General features: G+C 37.7%; 1 protein-coding gene across 1 annotated transcript in view; it reads right to left on the bottom strand.

The window, feature by feature from the left end:
• Nucleotides 1-18801, bottom strand: part of HEATR1 (HEAT repeat containing 1) — a 56578-nt gene extending 37777 nt beyond the window's left edge. The window contains exons 1-16 of the mRNA XM_015126988.3: nucleotides 18707-18801; nucleotides 18236-18409; nucleotides 17457-17673; nucleotides 14196-14337; nucleotides 12615-12716; nucleotides 11532-11672; nucleotides 10535-10746; nucleotides 10241-10374; nucleotides 8729-8831; nucleotides 7241-7351; nucleotides 6710-6827; nucleotides 5552-5659; nucleotides 2637-2732; nucleotides 2102-2190; nucleotides 963-1174; nucleotides 540-661 (exon numbers count right to left, since the gene is read on the bottom strand). Of these exons, the coding sequence (XP_014982474.3) occupies nucleotides 540-661; nucleotides 963-1174; nucleotides 2102-2190; nucleotides 2637-2732; nucleotides 5552-5659; nucleotides 6710-6827; nucleotides 7241-7351; nucleotides 8729-8831; nucleotides 10241-10374; nucleotides 10535-10746; nucleotides 11532-11672; nucleotides 12615-12716; nucleotides 14196-14337; nucleotides 17457-17673; nucleotides 18236-18377 (2049 nt within the window). The 5' untranslated portion in view covers nucleotides 18378-18409; nucleotides 18707-18801. The remainder of the gene's footprint in view (nucleotides 1-539; nucleotides 662-962; nucleotides 1175-2101; nucleotides 2191-2636; nucleotides 2733-5551; nucleotides 5660-6709; nucleotides 6828-7240; nucleotides 7352-8728; nucleotides 8832-10240; nucleotides 10375-10534; nucleotides 10747-11531; nucleotides 11673-12614; nucleotides 12717-14195; nucleotides 14338-17456; nucleotides 17674-18235; nucleotides 18410-18706) is intronic.
• Between the last annotated feature and the right edge of the window lie 2461 nt (nucleotides 18802-21262).

The raw sequence follows: 21262 nt of genomic DNA, 5'->3' as shown, positions 1-21262 counted from the left end.
TTCCAACTCAGGTCTATCTAGGTATTGTGTTTTACATTTAAAGTGAGATGACAAATAGAAAGCCTTTATAAAGTACTAAGCACTGATTTCTAAGTAATTACAAGAATAATGTCAGAAATTGTAATGAACATAATTGCACTTGCCAACTGGTTAATGTATTTAAATTACACATCTAATACCTTTACAAAGGTTTATTTACTAAGGCAAAGATAATTCTCTCCTCTTTGGGATTATATTTTGCTATTTTAACAACAACAAAAATACTAATATTTTAAAAGGGAATGAGAGAAAATGATGTTCAAAAGGATATATTCTTATGGGTGTGATATGGATCCACATTGAACAAATATATAAAATGTTAAAGATTTCAAACATTGCACAGAATTTGTTAAACAACACTGTAATGTTTAAAGTAAAACCAAGTACTCAAGAATGAAAAAAAAATTTTTTTTGAAGAAAAATCTAGTAAAGCAAAAGCTGCGAATTTAATAAGAGTATGAGAAAGAAATCCAGGGGTTGGACTTTCACGGCATACTTACCATCTTTAACATTAAAGAAGGATCTCCTAAATTTATATTATCAGCTAACAACTCAATCATCTTCTGATTTGCTACGCCAGTTAGTTTTCCTGGCTTTGTGCTTTTAATCACATTTTCAAGAGCTGTAAAGTAAAATTGAATGCAGAGAGCTTTTATGTCACCAACATCAAAGAATCATATGAAGAATTCAGGCAAACAGTTTACTATTTTTTATGTAAGGCTTGCTTTTTATTTTTCCTTATATCCAATTCTGAATTTGTCTATCTATGAATTGGCTTCCTTCTCACTGTATACTTTTTATCTTGGCAAAACTTTTAAAAGACCTTACTGGCATATAACATGACAAACAATAAATTTTAAATTTTCTTTGTTTTCTTTTGTACTATTTGTTTACTTTTTCTAAAAAATAACTAAATTTTTTACCTTCTTCCCAGCCTCTTAATAGAGGGTGCAGAGAGCAGATTCCTGATTTTGATAAATATATAGCAATTTTCATCTCAGCAGATTCCATGTCATCATTATTGATAACCATAAATGGCAGCAAACATACAACCACCTGATTTGACAACCGATCATTTTCACTTAGTATCTCTTCTTTAATTAATATGTCAGCTGCTATCTTAAGTACCTTGTACCTAAAAGACATGCAAGCACATTTGGTTGAAAGACACATTGGAAGGCTTCAACTGGGCAAAAATTCACCATTACATTACTCCAGCTGAACTGACAATATCCTGGTCTCCTGACCAAAACTATTATTCAGACACACTAAGACACCACTTAAAATCCATGTCAATAATAGAGTTATCTGTGACAATATTTTTATTTATTTATTTCTTGTACAAGCACGGGGATTATAGGCATGAGCCACTGTGCCTGGCCAACAATACTTTTAATCTGTTCATCCTGTCTGATCTTAAAAAAAATAATAATTTTTCTTAGAGAAATCACTAGAGGTTAACTATAACATAAGACATATCACACCAGATGTCTCAACTCTACTGGAAATCAGATTCACTCAGGCATTCAAAGAAAATGAACCAAGCACATCCTACATGATAGATATCTACCCATATGATAGACACAAAAACACGTAAGACACACTGTCATCCTCTATGGAGCTTACTTACTTTTTCTTGCAAAAAGCTTTGGTGCCAAAAATGAAATAAACAGAGCTCATTAAAAACTTACCACAGATGGTATCATGTGTCTCTGAACTTATTTTTTAATTTGTTTAATACATTGGTATGTTTTTAATTATAAAGTAGAAAATTAGAAAGTCCTTCCCATCTTACTTCCCAGAATTCAGTATCATCCATTATGTATTTCCTTTTGCATTTTTTAAGAGAAATTCCAAACACAGAGAATAGTATAATGAACACACACAAACACAAATTAATTAACTGTATAATGAAAAACAGTATTACATTAAGATCTGTTCTACTACCACAATAAAGGGGTCATGTAATCAAAGCCTTAAAAAAAAAAAAAGAAGAAATAGAAAGAATCTGATATAAGAACTTAATCAATTCAAAATAGTATGAGGAGAAATGAATACATACCATTCTCTATTCTTTGAAAGTTCCGCTCTTTGAAAGAGATTCAGAAGATTTGAAATCGTCACTTCTGCAGTGAAATGTTCTTTGAAAATCTAAAGGGAAAAAATATCCATCAGTAGATTTGTACTTGCTTCAAACATACATGGTGTTTTTTAAATGCAAATTTTAAAAAGAATGAATTATAAGGAATTTCTCCCAGGAATCCTAGTACAACTTAAAAGTTTTAAGACGTATTTCTCAAAAGTGGCATTCGTAAGACAATGGTCCCAAGGTATTTGCTATTGATAAAAATGTTAAAAGCAATATAAAAATTCACAAAACATTTCCTGTTTGAACAACTTCCATATATATTTAATATATTACATTGTGAATTCCTATGAGTTTCTCCTAACCAGACTTAAGTCGGTGCTCTCCAGAGAACAAATTTCCCATGGAAAAATAATTTCCAAAAATACTCTAGTCTCCAGCAGAGAATCACGTGAGAAGGGCAAGAAAATTTACAAAATTGTTTATCTCAACAAATGACAAATTCACTCACCTCAAAAGCACTTACAGCCGACAAAACAACATCTATATTATCATCATCTAATCGGGCTAAAACAGCTTCTTTTATGAAAGACTCATCGACACCCTCCTGAGCAATAAAAGAAAAAAAATTAATTTAGCTGTTGCTAAAAATCTCTTAAGGCTTTGCACTAGAAAGGAAGTATGGTTTTGTGAAAAACACTCCAGAATAACAGTCTAACACAGGCTCTGCTCTGGATGAGGACTGAAACACACTAGAACTAGGTAATCGCTAAGGGCCTTTCGAGATTAATAATTGTTTGGTATAATTTTTTTTCAAGTTTTCGGTGAAAATACAGTAAATATAGTAAATATGATATACTCCAAATATAGTTTTTGTAATTAAGGAGTTCATCTTATTAAAGTGAGAGCCCAGATATTGACAGGGTATAGACTAAAGAATAAGAATGTCTAATTTAAATCCGAGCTCTACCACTTACTAGCTGTGTGACTTTAGTCAAGTCACTTAACCTTTCTGGATCTCACTAATCCCACCTTTAAACAGGTTTGTTAATAATAATACCTACCTCCAAGGGTTGTTAGAAGATTAAAAAATACATGTCAGTCTGTAGCAGAGTGCTTTACACATAAGTACTGTTAGAAGTTAGCTAGTATTATCTAAATTTTTACAAGGATAAGGACATGTACTACAAGGCCAGTCTGCCAAAAATAGAGATCATTTTTCAAACATAATGAATAAAAGAAAACAATGTCTATTCAGTCACAGAGAAAAAATATAAGCCTGCTAACCAACCTGAATATATCCCTATCAGTATGTGGCAGGCAACTAAATAATATAAAAAACATAGGTCACTCTGTTGGGAGAAAAATGAAAATTCATAGAATTCGCAAAGATTAAGTTATTCAGGCACAGTGGTGCATGTCTATAATCCCAGCTACTCTGGAGGCTGAGGTGGGAGGACTGCTTAAACCCAGGAGTTTGAGGCCAGCCTCGATAACATAGCAAGACCCCATCACTTAAAAAAAAAAATCCTCAAGAGCTAATAAGCAGCCATATATCTGAACCTGGAGTTTAGAATAAAACCTATGTCCTGTCATGGATGGAGAAAAGAAAATGAAACATGGTATGCAAAGGAAGACATCAACTGCAATTACAATACTCAAGCCTGTAAACTGAATGTATGCAGCTAACCAAACCCAGAGAACGGGAGAGAAAAGCAGTAAGAGTAAAAGGAGGAAGGATGAGAACAACTGCAGAAACAGAAGATTCCAGGACTCCCCCTTTATTCCAGAAGAATTTCTTATCACTAAAATCCTCCTATCACAACAAAGACTATTATTCAATGAAATTATTTAACACATCAACAAAATAAACCTATTGGCAGTTTATAAAAGCAGAATTCATGCCAGATCAAATAAAGCAACATTTCTTAAACCTGAATATTACATCAGCCACTTTTAAAGAAACTTTCTCAAAGATCTAAATGTTGTTTAAATTGTTTATTGTTTACATATCAACTTTAAGTATAACTTCTTAAAATACAGGTAACATAAAACAAAAAATTTTTTTTAATCTACAAGGGAAATACTAAAAACTCTATAAAACCAATACAATTCAAATGAAGATGAATTTAGTGTGATTAATTGTAATTAGCTGAAATTAAATTTTACTGATCACAGGATTTTACTTGTAATACGAACCTGGCTATAATTGCTGTGACACAAGTTTGAGAGTTCGGCATGTTTACACTGCCATGTGCTACATGGAAACTAAACTCTGTTACCACTTTACTCTATTCCAGAAATTTCTCAAATATGCAAATCATGGTGCATAATTTTAGACATGACACAGATGGAGCATTCCTATTTTAATTACAGTAACTGTAGTAAAATGTATATACAATTAGCACCTCACACCCACAATCTGAAGGCTATGTAAAAAAATAATGAGTCCATCTGAAATGAAAAATTTTGAGAAAACAATACTACTATCAGTGGCAATTTATAATTTAGCAAAAATTGTAAAAGGACTGCTTGAATGACTAAAGTTTGGAAACTACTATTCTATTTGTATTACTATCAAGTCTTCATACCAATGCCTTTTGGTATAAATGCAAATTAGACCAAATTATTTACAAATAAAGTCAGCCTCAATACATATTTGAAGCCACTTACATTTTAAAGACAAATGAAACTGCAGGTACCCAAATCACGGAACAGTGTTCAAAAGTTATCATCCAAATGTCCCAAAATATGCCTTCATCTAAAATTAAGACTATCAAAATCAAATTTCTTGGCTTTTCTTTAAACAGGGTCTTGCCCTGTCACCCAGGGTGGAGAGCAGTGGCATGATCGTGGCTTACTGCAGCCTCAACCTCACGCCCAAGAGATCCTCCTACCTCAGCCTCTCAAGTAGCTGCGACCACAAGCGTGTGCCACCAAACTTGGCTAATTTTTTATTTTTTTTATTTTCCTATAGAGAAGGGGGTATCCCTTTGTTGCCCAGGTTGGTCTCAAACGTTTGGGCTCAAGTGATCCTTCTCACAGAGTGTTGGGATTATAGGCATGAGCTGCTGTGACCAGCCCAAAATCAAATTTCAAAACTAAAAAAATTCTCAGATAGTTAATGAACCTATGTGAATTAATCTACAAACTCTAGTTTGAAAAACACTAAAGATAAACAAATAACTGTCAATGTGGAAACATAAAAGCAGTTATTAGGTTATTGTCAAAATGGGGACTATTGGCACACACAGTCCTAAATATTAGTCTGAAGTAAGTACTCTCATGAGGTTTATTCAGCTCATCTGTACAATTATCCACTATCAATTCTAGGTAGTAACTCCAATTTCTTATTCAGAATTACACTGCTCATCATTAAGAAAAAAAAAAAAAAAAAGTCATACACAAAAGCAATCTGAAACAAACCTTTGATGTTTTCATGATCTTTTTCAAATGATTAATGGCCAGAAGTCTCACAGGAGCAAGTGGATGATTCAGGCTGAGCATCAAAGAAGTATCAGAATCTGCTAAAAACTACAGGGTTCAACGTAATTATCAAATTATTTCACTTAATCTGAACAGTCTACGATCAAGAATAAAACCCAAAGAAAATCACCCCAAACTGTCCAACGTTTTCAGTAACAACCATCTAACTACAGAAAACAAACAAAAAAACACAAAATCTTTGTTTCTAGAACATTATCATATGAGTTGCAACAGATGAAAAAAATTTGTATTGTTAGTGGTATGATTTCATGTATACTTGTGTCTATGTGTAGGTTTAATTTGGTGAAGTAATTCTACAAAGTAATTTTGTATTTTGTATGCATATCTGATTCCAAAGTAAAGAGTACCTAAGATAAATCACTGTTTCAGCACCTCCCAGAAAACAGAATGCAATTCATCTACATGCTATAACAAATAGTGACACTCAAATTAGTGACACCTTAGTTCACCTCTGCAATTAGACAAAAAAGGAAGTCTACCCATCAACCTGATTCGGAAATGCAACACCATCAAAGATGAAAGTCTAATTATGGAAGAGAAATACTAAAACAATCATATTTTTCTTCATAATTATGTTTTTAAGGCTAATTAAAGAACTTCTGCTTAAATGTCTAACTTCTAGTATAACGCTTTAGGCTTGAATCACCAGAAAATTTCTCAAGTTTTAATGTGATCATGAAATAGAACCCATCTCCCCCTTGCTAATCAATACTATAAATAGCCATTTGTGGCTGGTACACTGGAATGCATAGACCTAGCTGAAAGACTGAGGACGCCAGAAACCTACGAGGCCGTCCTCTGATGATTCTTAATGAATATCCCGTACAAAATTCTCCAACAATACTTTTCCTGAAATAAGTATCACGTTCATGGTTATGTACAAATTATTGTACCTTTCTCCAATTATTCTATTCCTGCCTCAGAGCCATACTTCAGGCAACCAGGCAAACTATATAAGGTCATCTCTGTAAAATTTTCCACGCCATGGAAAAAACTGGCAAATTTCCTTCTGGATCTCTTCACATAACCATACAAATATACCCCAAATTGTCGTAATTCCCTTGGAGAACAACATACCTGATACTTTCCTCCACTTGTTGAAAGAGAAACAAACCGATGAAAAAGCTCTTGTTTCTTCAGATCTGCAATTTCCTTTAAGTGCTCCTCTAATACAACATCTAACGTTCTGGGGTATCTGGGAAGCAATTAAAGAGTGAATTCATTACTCTTAATAAATTTATTAATCTCATACACCATACACATATAATGGAAAGACATAAAATTTTAAAAATTACTGAGACTACGACTTGAATTTTAACAAATGCTGTATGTAAAACCAAATGATATTGGTCAAATTTGTTACTATAACTACTCCAATAACAAAACAGTCTCTCTATAAAAAATTATACTCTCCATAACCCCCACACAGTCACTATTTCCTCTTATATTTCAAATAGTTTTAATTCCGATACTCGACCCTTCTTGAAGAAAAAATTTAAAAAAGGACAATCTCTATACAATTCAGTATATTAAGATGTGACTTGTGAATCATATCTTTATAGAACAGGAAGTACTTTAGAAGAGCATAAACATACACGCATGACTTACTTGCTTTCTAAAAGCCTAATGAGTGGAAGAAATTGTTCATTAAGCAAAGACACTTTATTAGAATCCATTTCTTCCTGTGAACTATATGAAATATACTCTTCAAATAGAAGGCTGTGAAAAAAAACACACACAGAAATGTCAGCATACATAAGAGTTACTATTTATTGAGTACCTACTATATTCTAAGTGCTTTAGAAATATTATCTCTAATTGTTATACTTATACAAGGTATAATTTAATACTTATTTTACAGATAAAGAAACTAGGGGTCTGGTGTAGTGGTTCACACCACTGGCATTACAATCTCCGCACTTTCAGAGGCCAGGGCAGGAGGACTGCTTAAGGTCAGGAGTTCGAGACCTGTCTGGACAACACAGCAAGACTATATTGCTATTTGAAATTGTGGTGGCTCACGCCTGTAATCCCAGTACTTTGAGAGGCCAAGGCAGGTGGATCACCTGAGGTCAGGAGTTTGAGATCAGCCTGACCAACAAGGAGAAACCTCATCTCTACTAAAAACACAAAATTAGCCAGGTGTGGTGGCACATGCCTGTAATCCCAGCTACTAGTGAGGCTGAGGCAGGCAAATCGCTTGAACCTGGGAGGCAGAGGTTGCAGTGAGCTGAGATGGCACCACTGCACTCCAGCCTGGGCAATAAGAGCAAAACTCCATCTCAAAAGAAAAAAAAAAAAAGGAAAAGAAACCAGGGTATAAGTCTTCCAATTTGCTCACGAGAACAGCAACAAAAGGCAACACTCAGTGAGCCCTTCCGTGCCACAGAGTGCAGTTTCACATTTTAAGCCCCAGTCTGATTCTAGAGCCTATGTTCTCAACATTACTACATGTGTATACTCTCCTTTAATTCACAAACCAACCCTCTGAGCAAAGGGGCATGAACGATGCACACCAACACATAGGTACCCTCTTGATGCTACAAAATGGCAAAGCCACATCCAGTCTCACCTCCAAAACTTACTATAGTCCTGGAAGTGGTAAGGGCAGAATCACACCTATGTCTGACTGCAACGCCTACATCTTTTCACTGTATCAAGTTGCCCATTAAGACAAAAAAAAAAAAGACTGAATTATCTTTAGAGCAATGAAATAATCCTTACTCTATGCCTACCTTCAATATTGTTTCTAAATGACATTTACGGCATTTCAATTGTGATGTGTTATTTCAGATATTACGGTCCATTTACTAATAGAAAACTTCAAATGGCCAAAAACTGCGTTTAGTTATTACCCAAATTTAGCTTAACCACTAACTTTCCATTTTCATCTATAAGCACTAAAGGTATGCAAGAAAAATTACTTTTGCTTTTAATGCTGCCAGTTACTGGATTAAGTACTTATAGTTAACGAAATGATACAGACAAAACAAGATATACATTAAAAAGGAATACTGGGAAATTTCTAACCAATCTGGAAAATAATACTGAGTCACAAAAATGTAAATCAAAAGCATGTCAAAAATAATAGCTTACCTAGCCAACAAATGGTCTAAGTTGTTCTTCAGTGATATTTTTGTAAGTATAGCTTCTAAGTGTCTCTTGTAGATTTGACCATCCATTCCTTCAGTTTCTTCTCCTTAATATGTAGAAATTAAAATGGGAAAAATTTACTTTGCAAGCTAACATTATTAAATTCACTTATAGCAGAAAAACTTTCTCAGAATAAAACACACACACTGATATCCAGCTTTTTTATCTATTTCCAGAAGTGCATTCTACTTATTTAGTCATTTTTCAAAGCTTTTTTGTATAGATCACCTTCATTTTTCCTTTATCTGAAATTCTCTATTTTTAACAAGTACTATCACGCTTATAACAATAATAAAACAAGTCCAAAATTAATCTTTCCCCAGGTAACATTACAAATTAGTTGTGATGTTCCAAACAACTATCTCTGAAAACACGCTAGACTTTCATCTCAGTACCTACCCCCTTACTGAACCAAGAGTTGTCATCTATTTCAGATTTATAATAAATGTATGAATCTGATCTTAGCCCTTGCTTTCAAAGAATGGGACATTACTCATTACCTTCAGAATAGGAAGAATACATTTTCATTTGGCTAGTCACTTTTCTAAAATGCATGTTTAAACCAAGATTGGTTATGAAAATCTCATTTTCCAGTAGACTAACATAAGTTTAGAGAAGTCTTTCTTAGGATTCTCCAAGTAGCAACAGAACCTAGTGTTTCTTCCTAGTCTTTTCGTATTTATTAAAAGATGTAACGCAAACAATCAATTTCTAATTATAATTACTATTATTTTTGAGACAGAGTCTCGCTCTGTCGCCCAGGCTGAACTGCAGTGGCGCAAACACAGCTCCCTGTAGCCTCGAACTCCCTGGGCTCAGGTGATCTCCCACCTCAGTCTCCCGAGCAGCTGGGACCACAGCTGCATGTCACCATGCCCGGCTAATTTTTGTACATTTTTGTAGAGACAGGGTTTTGCCATGATCTGCCCGTCTCAGTTTCTCAAAGTGCTAGGATTATAGGTTTGAGCCACCTGGCCCTCTAATTATTATTTTTTGCTTTGTTTCATAATTTGGATTTTTATGTATAAAAATTTTCTTGGTCTTATATTTTTAATTACTGTAGGGAAAAGACTTTTTTGGCAACTGGATGAGATATTCACTGTAAATGAATCACTAAAGTTCATTAAATACCTAAATGAGAGGGCAAAGGTTTACTCAGTAATGAATTTTAAAATTATTCTAGTCTTTTTCATGAAGAGACTATTTAAGTGTTTAAGAACACAGATCTAAAAAAAAGAAAATTGGATTCTAAGAAATTACTCATTTAACAAGGATCTCTCTTCAACCAACCTGCTCCCCACCCCAAATGTTTCTCACTTAAGAAATAGATAAGTTACACAAGAACAACTGGAAAACAGAAATTTTAAATATTTTAAAGCCGTTAACCAGGATATAGTTACTATTTTAAGATAAAATCTAAGAAAATTTCTGGACAAAAAATATAAAACCACATACCTGTAACATGATGAATGATGGAGACAACCAGATGGGGAAGCATGTAACGCAGAAGAGGACTGACATCATAAGTTTCAGAAATCCCATGAAGTATTGTAATAAGATCGGGAACACTACATAAGTGAGGGAATGGCCTTTGAAGAAGCAAAAGTACATATCCTTTTGACTTTACAAGTTAGACAGTAAGTGACAATATAAACAAATATACACAATCACTTATCTTACAAAAAAAATTATTCAAAATAATTTTATTCACCTCTGACTAGCACCATTTCTCAATTCAATGGTACGTACTTTTTCCCAAGGCTCTCTGGCTGCTGTCTTTGCAGGAGCACTATCAAGCAACTTAATCCATCCTTGATCAAAGAGGGAATCTTGGTCAATGTTTTGATGATCTGTGACGCCAATGAATTCACAAAGGTATCTTCCATGGTCACTTTCACAGAAATTTGACATATTATCATGTATGTTGCAGCTCTGTAATCTGGTAAAGATGATTTCAATCCCTAAATATTTTTTAAATATAAGGAAAAATGATAAACCATATTATTTTCTGCTACTTTAAATGTTAATCTGACAAATTAGAAACGTCATAGAGATTAATACAACCTAATGCATAAGCAATCACTCTTCAGACGTAAACAATAAAGGAGCTGACCCCTTTTTCAAAGTGGATACAGAGATAAGTCTGTTGGACGAGAAAAAGGATCTCAGAAAATTTCCCAACTCAAACATCTACCGCATGTCCTAACAGGAGCCAGTAAGCTCTTCTTTTATACATAAAATCCTACTTATGGGAGGGAGACCTCAATCAGATCACTAATGGAAGAGACAAGTCTGATGAAAGATAACAAGTTGGGACACTGTGGGAAGTGAAAGCAGTACCTCCATGGGGCACCTGGGAAGGCAGCAGGCAACAAGGCATTTGGGAAGGAGAAACGCTGAGAGGCAGGAGCCAGTGCACAAAGAATGCTGAGAGGCTGCTTACGCCCCGAAGAGACTGTCTGCTCCATCCTTCTTCCAGTGAGGTACAAAGACTGCTATGGAAATCAATCTAGGAGATAGCGTCAGGGCCAGACAGCCAATGTTTATTCTTAAGAGTCCTGATTAAGGTCCCAGTCTGGTGAGTTTCCAATAAAAAAGTGTCATATTTTCAACCTAAAGGCTAAATCTCATCAACCATCTGAAATAAACTGTCCATTTAAAAACACTTAAATCTAAAAAAACTTTCGAAAGCAAGAAAATTCCTTTAAGTACAAAATAATCTACTTAACACATCAGCAGTGCCAACCTTTTGGATATAGGGAAATAGTTTGGCGATGATATTGTCTGATACGTCCTCTGCAGCTACCAGCGCCGACACTATGGTAGAAGCATAGAAAGCCAAGAGCACCCTCAACTGAGCTGAGCTGCCCGGGGACTCAGCAAAAACCTGAAATAAGGAACACAAACAAAACACATTTAACAGTGAAAGGGAGGAAGGAGGATTGCTTGAGGCCAGGAGTTCGAGGCTGAGACTTCAGTGAACTATGATGGCACCACTGTACTCTAGCCTGGGCGACAGAGCAAGACCATGTCTCCAAAAAAAAAAAACAAAACAAAAGTGAAAGGCCAAATAAATATTTACAGTTCTCCTGAACTACCATATGCAACAATGAATAAATACACTACACAATGTGACAAGAATTAACTGCCTAATGATATTCCTAACATTTTAATTTTTTAAATTTTTGTTTGAGAAGGAGTCTCGCCCTGTCGCCCAGATTGCAGTACAGTGGCACAATCTTGGCTCACTGCAACCTCCACCTCCCAGGTTCAAGCAATTCTCCTGCCTCAGCCTCCTGAATAGCCGGGATTACAGGCATGCGCCACCATGCTCAGTTTATTTTTGTATTTTTAGTAGAGACGGTGTTTCACCATGTTGGTTGGCCAGGCTGGTCTCAAACTCCTGACGTCAAGGGATCTGCCTGCCTCGGCCTCCCAAAGTGCTGGGATTACAGGCGTGAGCCACCGTGCCTGGCCTTGTAATTTTTTAAACAGCTTTCCCAGGTTGAATATTCCTGACATTTCTAGAAGCCTCTTCGAATAGTCACTGTAACTAGAATCTGGCAAGGAATAGGCATTTATTTTTGTAGAAAAACACCTTTGGTGATAAAAGATTGATTCTTTAAAAAAAAAAAAAAAAAAAAAAAAAAAAACCCAAAAGAAACACCACGGACTCTCAAACTACTCCTGCTTCAAAACACCAGACCATTTAACAAAATAAATTTATCCAAAGTACTACTGTTATTAGGGTATGCTTTAGTATGTTTTCTTCATTCAAAGCAGGCAATCTTTTCATAAAATTATATACTCATGAAACAAGATCGCTCACCTTCACAGATTTTGTCACCAAACTACAAATGAAATCCATGAATCCAAGATCTTTGTAGCAGTGGGTAATCAAAGTTCCTTTAGCTAAGGGCACTCCAGATTGCTGTTATTGACAGAAAGAACAAACTCTTAGTGACATTCATCAACTGATCCTTATTTAAAAGTACCATAGTAATGTCTTCACACTGCTCCAATTCATAAATTAAAAATATAATCGCTCCTTATAACTGGTGTTGGTGATGAAATTAACACAGAAAATCATGTAAACTTAGAAATTCAAAAGAGAAGGTCAGCAAAGAGGGCAGAGGTATTTAGTGAAAAATGTTGGCTTATCATATGTCACATTTTGAAAGGTATTTATCATAATCTGGATGCTCTAGATTCTCAGTAATTTTACTGGTTCGATATGGTTTCTGAGCCAATATGATATGCTTCTGTCATTGCTTTACAATAATGCTAAGAACAGAAATAGACGAGGAACATGGACAACTTATACCACTATTCCCACCATCTAGCATTGTACATGGTATGTAATAGATGCTCAATAAATATTAAGTGAAAGGAGAATTTTAAGTGAACTTTAGTAGGTGAGTGGAGTTTGGATACCTGGAATAAGAATGCCTAGGGAGCAGCAAGGTCCAAGGGTAGATCAGAGGAAGAATAATTTTGATGCTATGGGCAGAGTGAATGTTGTGAAAAGCAGTTTAAGAGCTTTATCAAAGGCTGGCCTTCTCCAACGTTCTTTAAAGTGCTTTACATTCAGATTCTTAAATTATCCTTCTAATTAAAGAGTCCTCATTCCTCCTGTTTTACTAATTCTGAACACTGACCCCACTACCATCATCAGCCAAATGTGCACAGCCCCATGATCTGTTGGCTTACTCTCATCCCAATGTGCCTCCTCTCCTACCCTGGATCACCATGCTCAATATGCAGTAAAGTTCCTGCTAACAACATACGTCTACTTTCCTCCCATATGCTGCAAAGTGCTAACGGTTAGTCAGTTGGTTTGCCTACAGTATCATGCTGTCTTTTCTTACCCAGACCCTTCCTGTTACACAAGCATCCTTTTATTCATCTGTAAATTAATTACTAGCATCTTCCTTACAACTTTAATAAATTATTGAAGCCCCTGAAGTTATCTTTATCCTTTTCATTTTTGTAAGTATTTTCTGCCTTTGTTCGTCTTCAACTTTTAAGTTCTCAGTTCCAAAATTTAAAATGCCAAACAGCATGGTACAACAGAAAGGCACAGGCTCTGGAATCAGACTGGGGTTCAAATCTCAACTCTGCCACTTTTTAGTTATGTGAACTCTGGCAAGCAGCCTGTCCTCATCTGTAAAAATGAAGTTTTGTGATAATCCCAGATAATATAATGTACATTGCCTAGCCTGACGTCAGATACTAAATAAAAGCTAAATATTATGAACATTAATAATAGTTTCAATTGGAAGTTAGGAAATAAAAATGATGGAGGTAATTATCTGGACTATCCCCAGGAGCACTGACTTATTTTTTCCTAATTAAATCCCTTAATCAAGATTTGTAATGATTACAGACATGTGTCATTCAGCAATCGTACCTTAACTGGCAACAACCAGAACCATTTGTGCTTTGAATTATTAATTTTTAGAAGCTGTATGACTCGCACAAATATTCTTGTCTCATGGTATGGCAGAACACAAGCAATGAGGCTATCTTGATTATAGAGATGTATATGGAACCTGGGGGAAAAAAAGCAAACAGTCCAACTGGATACAAAACTTAATAATAAGCACCTATTTCCTCACATGCTCAAACTGTGTATTAATGAGCTAAAACAACCTAGAATGAGTAGCAGTGAGAATCACATAATCATAAGCAAGACACAGAGCATTTAAAAAGTCCTCAATTGTGCATTCGCATATCCCTCAACATGGTCCAGCCAATCCTATGCAATATCTTTGAATATTCAACATCAAAATCTACATCCCATTTTCTCTCAGCTTTAAAATTTTCATTTATTTTTTTGAAATAGAGTCTTGCTCTGCCACCCAGGCTGGAGCACGATCATGGCTCACTGCAGCCTTGACCTCCCAGATTCAAGTGATCCTCCCACCTAGGTCTCCTGAGGAGCTCGGACCACAGGTGAGCACCATCGCAGCTGGCTAATTTTTCATTGCCATATAGAGACCAAGTCTCCCTATGTTGCCCAGACTAGTCTCTCAACCATTTTTTTTTTTCGAGAGGGAGTCTTGCTGTTGCCCAGGCTAGAGTGCAGCGCGACAATCCCAGCTCACTGCAACCTCCACCTCCCAAGTTCAAGTGATTCTCCTGCCTCAGCCTCCCAAGTAGCTGGGACTACAAGCGTACACCACCACGCCCAGCTAATTTTTTTTTTTTTTACTTTAGTAGAGATGGGGTTTCACCATGTTGCCCAGGCTGGTCTCCAACTCCTGAGCTCAGGCAATCCACCCATCTCAGCCTCCCAAAGTGCTGGGAATACAGGCGTGAGCCACTGAACCCAGCCTATTAGTTTGACATACAATTTTAGCACTATCCAAGCCATTACCTTTACCATGAAGCTTTCTTCAACTATTCCAGGCAGAACTACATCCAAAAACTGTGCTTAATCCTTTATTATGGCATTTATTTCAAAACAGTAATCAAGAGCAATGTACTTACCTGTGTACTGAACTTAGTATTTGCTGAATAAATAAATAAGTTATCTGAAGAAATAAAATGAAAAATCAAATGCAGAAAGTATAAGTATTTCTTACATTAATGATCTATTTGGGGGTAAAATTAAGTGCTAGAAAACGGATGGAAATATTACAGATTTTTAAATATTCTTTTTTGTCTGACTGCCCTAATGTTCTGACAATCAGAAGACCCAAGATAAAATTATGTTTTCTTGATGACTCACTTGCTTCTTGAAAAAAATTAGTTTATCCCCATGTCTCCATTTTTTTTTTTTTTTTTTTGATACAGAGTCTCCCTCTGTTACCCAGGCTGGAGTGCAGTGGCGCAATCTCAGCTCACTGCAAAATCCGTCTCCTGAATTCAAGTTAATTCTCCTGCCTCAGCCTCCCAAGTAGCTGGAATTCCAAGTGCTCACCATTGCACCTAGCTCATTTTTGTCTTTTTCATAGAGATGGGTTTTACCATGCTGGCCAGGCCATGTCTCCAATTAATGGAATAGAAATCTACTTTTAAAATATGTAAGGTGGACTGGGTGTGGTGGCTCATGCCTGTAACCTCAGCACTTTGGGAGGCCGACGAGGCAGGAGGATCACTGGAGGCCAGGAGTTCCAGACCAGCCCAGGCAACAAAGTGAGATACTATCTCTACAAAAAACGAAAAAACGAAAAAACTAGCTGGGCATGGTGGTGCATGTCTGCAATCCCAGCTACTTGGGTGGCTGAGATCTGAGGATCATCTGAGCCCTGGAGGTCAAGTGGGCCATGATCACACCACTGCACTCCAGCCTGGGTGACAGCGTGAAATCCCGACACTCAAAAAAAATAAAAATGAAAAAGACAGTCGTGTGCAGGGGCTGCAGAGGCTCACACCAGCACTTTGGGAGGCTGAGGTGGGTGGATCATGAGGTCAGGAGTTTGAGACCCGCCTGGCCAACACGGGGAGACCTCGCCTTTACGACAAAAAATACAAAAAATTAGCTGGGCTTGGTGGTGGGCGCCTGTAATCCCAGCTGCTTGGGAGGCTGAGGCAGGAGAATTGCTTGAACCTGGGAGGCGGAGGTTGTAGTGAGCTGAGATCGTACTAATGCACTACAGCTGGGGCGACAGTGCGAGACTATCTCTAAAAAAAAAAAAAAAAGACATATATAATGGGAGAATAAACAAAACAAAAATGTGTATGCTGTGATGTGATACCAATATGCGAGAACATAAACCTAGGAAACTTATTGAGACAATTCCCAAAGCAGATAAAAGATCAGACCTTGGAAATAAACTTCAGTTGTATCCTAGCTCTGCCACTTACTAGCTGTGTGACTCAAGGAACGTAACCCCTCTAAGCCTCAGTTTTCTCAACTGTAAAACAAGGTTAATACAAGTAATCTCACCAGAGGAATGCTGTGAAAATTAAATGAGATAATGCAGGTAAAGTGCTTAGCAAGGCCTGGTGTATACATGCTCAAAACACATTAGCTACCACTGTTTTTCTCAAGTAATGGTATTTCAGAGGATAACACTGCCTGCTTCCCCAACCATTTTGTTATTTTGCCAAGAAAGAAGCTTAATACTCATTGCCCCAAGTGTACAGGAACAAGCTGTAATGGCAAAGTGACATGGGCTCCTTAGAAATAATGAGGTTAGGCTGGGCGAGGTGGCTCAAGCCTGTAATCCCAGTACTTTGGGAGGCTGAAGCTGGTTGATCACCTGAGGTCAGGGGTTCAAGACCAGCCTGGCTAACATGGTGAAACCCCATCTCTACAAAAACACAAAACAGCCCGGCATTATGGCAGGTGCCTGTAATCCCAGCTACTTGGGAGGCTGAAGTGGGAGAACTGCTTGAACCCAGGAGGCAGAGGTTTCAGTGAGCCAAGATTTCACTATCGTATGCCAGCCTGAGTGACAGAGCAAGACTCTATCTCAAAAAAAAAAAAAGAACTAATGAGGTTAGACCATTTACTCAAAATCATCAGTAGTTCTACTTTTCACTATCAACAAAAAAGAATTTAAAGGCAGAAGAGCATGTTTATCTCACACGACGGACACTGTATCAATCTCTTAATACACCTAATTTTTCAGCTTTCACTTGATAAGTGTTCTCAACTACTTAATTTTTTAAAAGACCAAAGTGATTAGCCCACAGTTATTTCTGTAATTCTATTAGCTACCTGTGAATCAACCACTCCAGACACTTCTGTGCCGGCTTAAGCAGGAAGTAAGGCGACAAGTGAATAAGGAATAATGAAATGTTTTCATCCAGCTGTTTGTTTACTGCTTTGGTCTGAACACTTCGCTCCAAGGTTTTTGCTAGCTGACTGAACAACGGTGCTTCAAACTGCTCAAAGGAAGGATCAATTCCAAGCAATTCTTCCAGGCCAGTGCATCCTAAATTTCAAAAACAGCCAGTTTATTTAACAATTCTTTACAAGCAAACTCATCCCACCCCTCTTTTACAGTTTTACTTACCCCTAAGAAGTCTCTGAATTCTTTAAGTACATATAATTTATAATACAGTCCCAAACACTGATTTCTAGTTTTCAACATATAGAGTAAATCCCATCTCATCTACTAGAACAGAAAGCACTTCGTGGCAGGGAACATTGCCTTTTTGTTTGTTTTTTTTTTTTGGCTATCCCCTACAATAACTAGGCCAGTCCCTGAGAGGACTTCTCCTCTCAGTCACTGCCTCCATCCCCTTTTAGCTGTTCTTCTTTCTGACATATTAGTTAACCTCTCTTAACCTCGTTTCATCTGTGAAATCCAGACACCACTACTCATAAACATTTCAAGAACCAAGCACCTGGCTCTTATGTTCTCTTTCCTTTAAAATATACGTCAACATGTTAGAAACTGCTAAGGAAGAGGACAAGGCAAAAGAGAAAACAAACAAAAAAGTAACATCCAGAAAACGCTTCAAAGAGCTTTTCGAAGTTAAAAGATGGCTCACCTATGGCAAAGGCGGTGTCTCTGTCGATGGTGGCCGCTTCCTTAGGGTCAAACAACAAAGAGGCAACTTCATCTCTAGACAAGAGGCTGGCATCACTTTGAGGGAGGGCGAGTCGCTGGAGCTGCTGGGCTAAGGACGTCATCTTTCACGCCAGCGGAGTTTTAATGACACAGGCTAAAAAAACATAACTACTTTGAGAAGTTTCTACGAAACTATAAGGCGCCTCATAAACAAACAATTTTCCTCTGCGCTCAGAGCCGTCATGAACACACAACACGGCTGTCCTGAGATTTGTGGACCCCGGAGAGGCAAAGACGATGGCAACAGCGCTAACAACTAATCACAGTACCGGCGACCGCGCCAAGGTTTTCCTTCAAACCTGATTCCGCAGATATCCGGAAAACTCTTACCCTCCCTCAGTATGCCGCCCCCATCCGCAGCCACATCAAGCGGCTCTGTGCTCCTCCTTACCCGGAACTGGGAATTTGGGTATATCTTGGAATGCGACAACTCTTCACAGCAGCTCCCACATGGTACCAAGGAACCCTACCCTCACCCGGAAACCTAAAACACGCTGTAGAGCAGCTTCCGGCTGCCCGCACTACGGCAAGTGAAGAGGTTCAAGCTTGCCGGGAAAGCGACGAGACAGCTCCGCCTCCCGAGACGAAAGCCCGCCCCCTCAGCCCGCCCCTCAGCCCGCCCCTCAGTCCGCCTCTCAGCCTGCCGGACTCAGGCTCAAGTCTGAGCGTCGCCCGCGTAGCACCAGTCTATCCGTCTGCGCTGCGGCTCATGTCTGAAGCTTTCGGTCTCTGGATGGGCCTTCTGTGGGCTTTAAGGATCCGTAGCGGGAATCATTCATTCAGTATATAGTGATCTAGCCTTTACTAGATGCCAGCGGCACCGCGTAGTGCTGAAAGCCACGGGTTGTGAAGTCACGTGGTTTGGGTTCAAATCCTGGCGCTGGCGCCTGTCGACCGGGTGAACGCCACTAAATTATTTCATCTCTCTGAGCTTGTTCCTTACTCTACGAAGTGGGAAGAGGCCGAGTTTGTCGTGAGATGAGCTTCTGCTGCTAGTGCAAACCGATCTATGAATGCTGGGCTCCACCGCCCCAGAGCTTGGGGCAGATCTTGTTACTCCTCTTTGTTTCCATTCCCGAGGGGTACGTCGCATATATTTTTTTCTTTCAAAACGAATCCTAGCCGGACGCGGTGGCTCACGCCTGTAATCCCAGCACTTTGGGAAGCTGAGGCGGGCTGATCACCTGAGGTCAGGAGTTCGAGACCAGCCTGGCCAAAATAGAGAAACCCCGTCTCTACTAAAAATAAAAGAATTAGCCGGACGTGGTGGCGGGCGCCTGTAATCCCAGCTATTAGGAAGGCTGAGGCGGAAGAATCGCTGGAACCCGGGAGTCGGAGGTTGCAGTGAGCCAAGATTGCACCACTGCACTCCACAGAGCGAGACTGTCTCAATAAATAAATCAATAAATCAATAAGTCGAATCCTGTTGAGGTACAATTTACAAACAATAGTTGTACCCACTTCAGTGGAAGAGTTTGATGACTTTTAGCAAATGCATGTATTGGTATAATGTACCTCCCCAGTCAAAATCACAAAGTTTTCATCGCCTCTAAAAGTTGTCTCTTGACTGTTTGCGAAGATTCCTGCAACCACTGGTCTTCTTGGCGTTACGACAAATTAGTGTTGCGGAAGAGACAGTATCCTTATGTGTGAATATACCTAATCTGTTTCCAAAACACTGTGCTACGCGCTAGAACTAGGATGAACTGACGTCTTCCAGACGGAGTGAGATCGGATGCTCTATCTTTTCTGGAAGCGTTAACTTCTCTGAAGAGCTCTCCGGGGCCAGGAGGTCAAGCCTTTCTGTAACTGTCTTCCCTGGAGAATGTCAGAAACACAGCTGCAAATCTGGAGGCCCTGGTTTTCTATACTTCATGCAGATTCTCTTCCATTTACAGTCTTTTGTTGTTGGTTTGCTTTAAAAGCATTTAAAACAACTAAATATTTTCTTCAGTAATTAGTATTTCTACTGATCGTTAATAATCTTCTTTCCATGTGGTGTTAAGTGCCTTACAGAGAACGACATGAAAATTCTGGTAGTACCTATTTCATTCTTACAAACAGATCTCTCAAAGGAATTTTTTTTTTTCTTTCTAACGTGTCACAAGAATTTTACCTTTACAGAAGCAATCAGCTTTTGGTACTTTATAAGAAATGAACACCAGGTCTGTTTTATCGATAAGATAATTTGCTTTTCTTGCTTAAAAAATACCCTATATATTTTTTAAAAGCTTTATCAAAGTGAAACTTTAAAAAGTGCTACAAAGAGTTGACTCAGTCCTTTCTATGTCAGGTGTGATGGCATATAGTGCCATGCCAAATTTTACTTTGGAAAGTAAAAAGGAAAACAAGTTAGATGTTCATAAATGTAATTTTTTAAAAAAAGCTTTGGTTTTAAAAAATGTAATAATCTTGAATTATATTTTTTTTCCATTTTAAGAGAATTATTTGGATTTGTTCTGATTATTACATCCTCGAACTTTCTAATTATGTGCCTGTCTCACAGATTATTCAATTGAGGACGAGAACAAACTTAATTTCTCTTGTTTTTGAATTTAAAATACCAGTTATAGATCATAGGTAGCTCTGCAATTCTCCTACCCAATAATCCTTTTCATGGCTTTTGCTATTTACAATTATTAAATCCATAATTTTAGCCATGATTGACATGTATTTCTTGATAGAAGGAAAAGCATTGTTTTCAGAGACACTTGAACCATACATTCTTTTGTTCTGACTGGCGGCGGAGTTCTCACAGTAGAGTGGTCAATTCTATTGCTCATTTCAATCACTGTTCATGGCACGGACTCTACCTTAAAAAAAGCAAATTTGTAAGAATGATTTGAATGAGTTTTTTAAAAGGATATTCTCCCTCTCCTACCCTACCACCCCTTTTAATCCAGAGTAGAGATACCTTGATTCATTCCATGTGTACTTACGACAGGCT

The sequence above is a fragment of the Macaca mulatta genome, chromosome 1 (genome assembly GCF_049350105.2).
Source record: "Macaca mulatta isolate MMU2019108-1 chromosome 1, T2T-MMU8v2.0, whole genome shotgun sequence".
NCBI classification, from domain to species: Eukaryota; Metazoa; Chordata; class Mammalia; order Primates; family Cercopithecidae; genus Macaca; species Macaca mulatta.
Note: the sequence above shows the minus strand (reverse complement) of the source record. Positions and strands in the feature narration are given on the sequence as shown.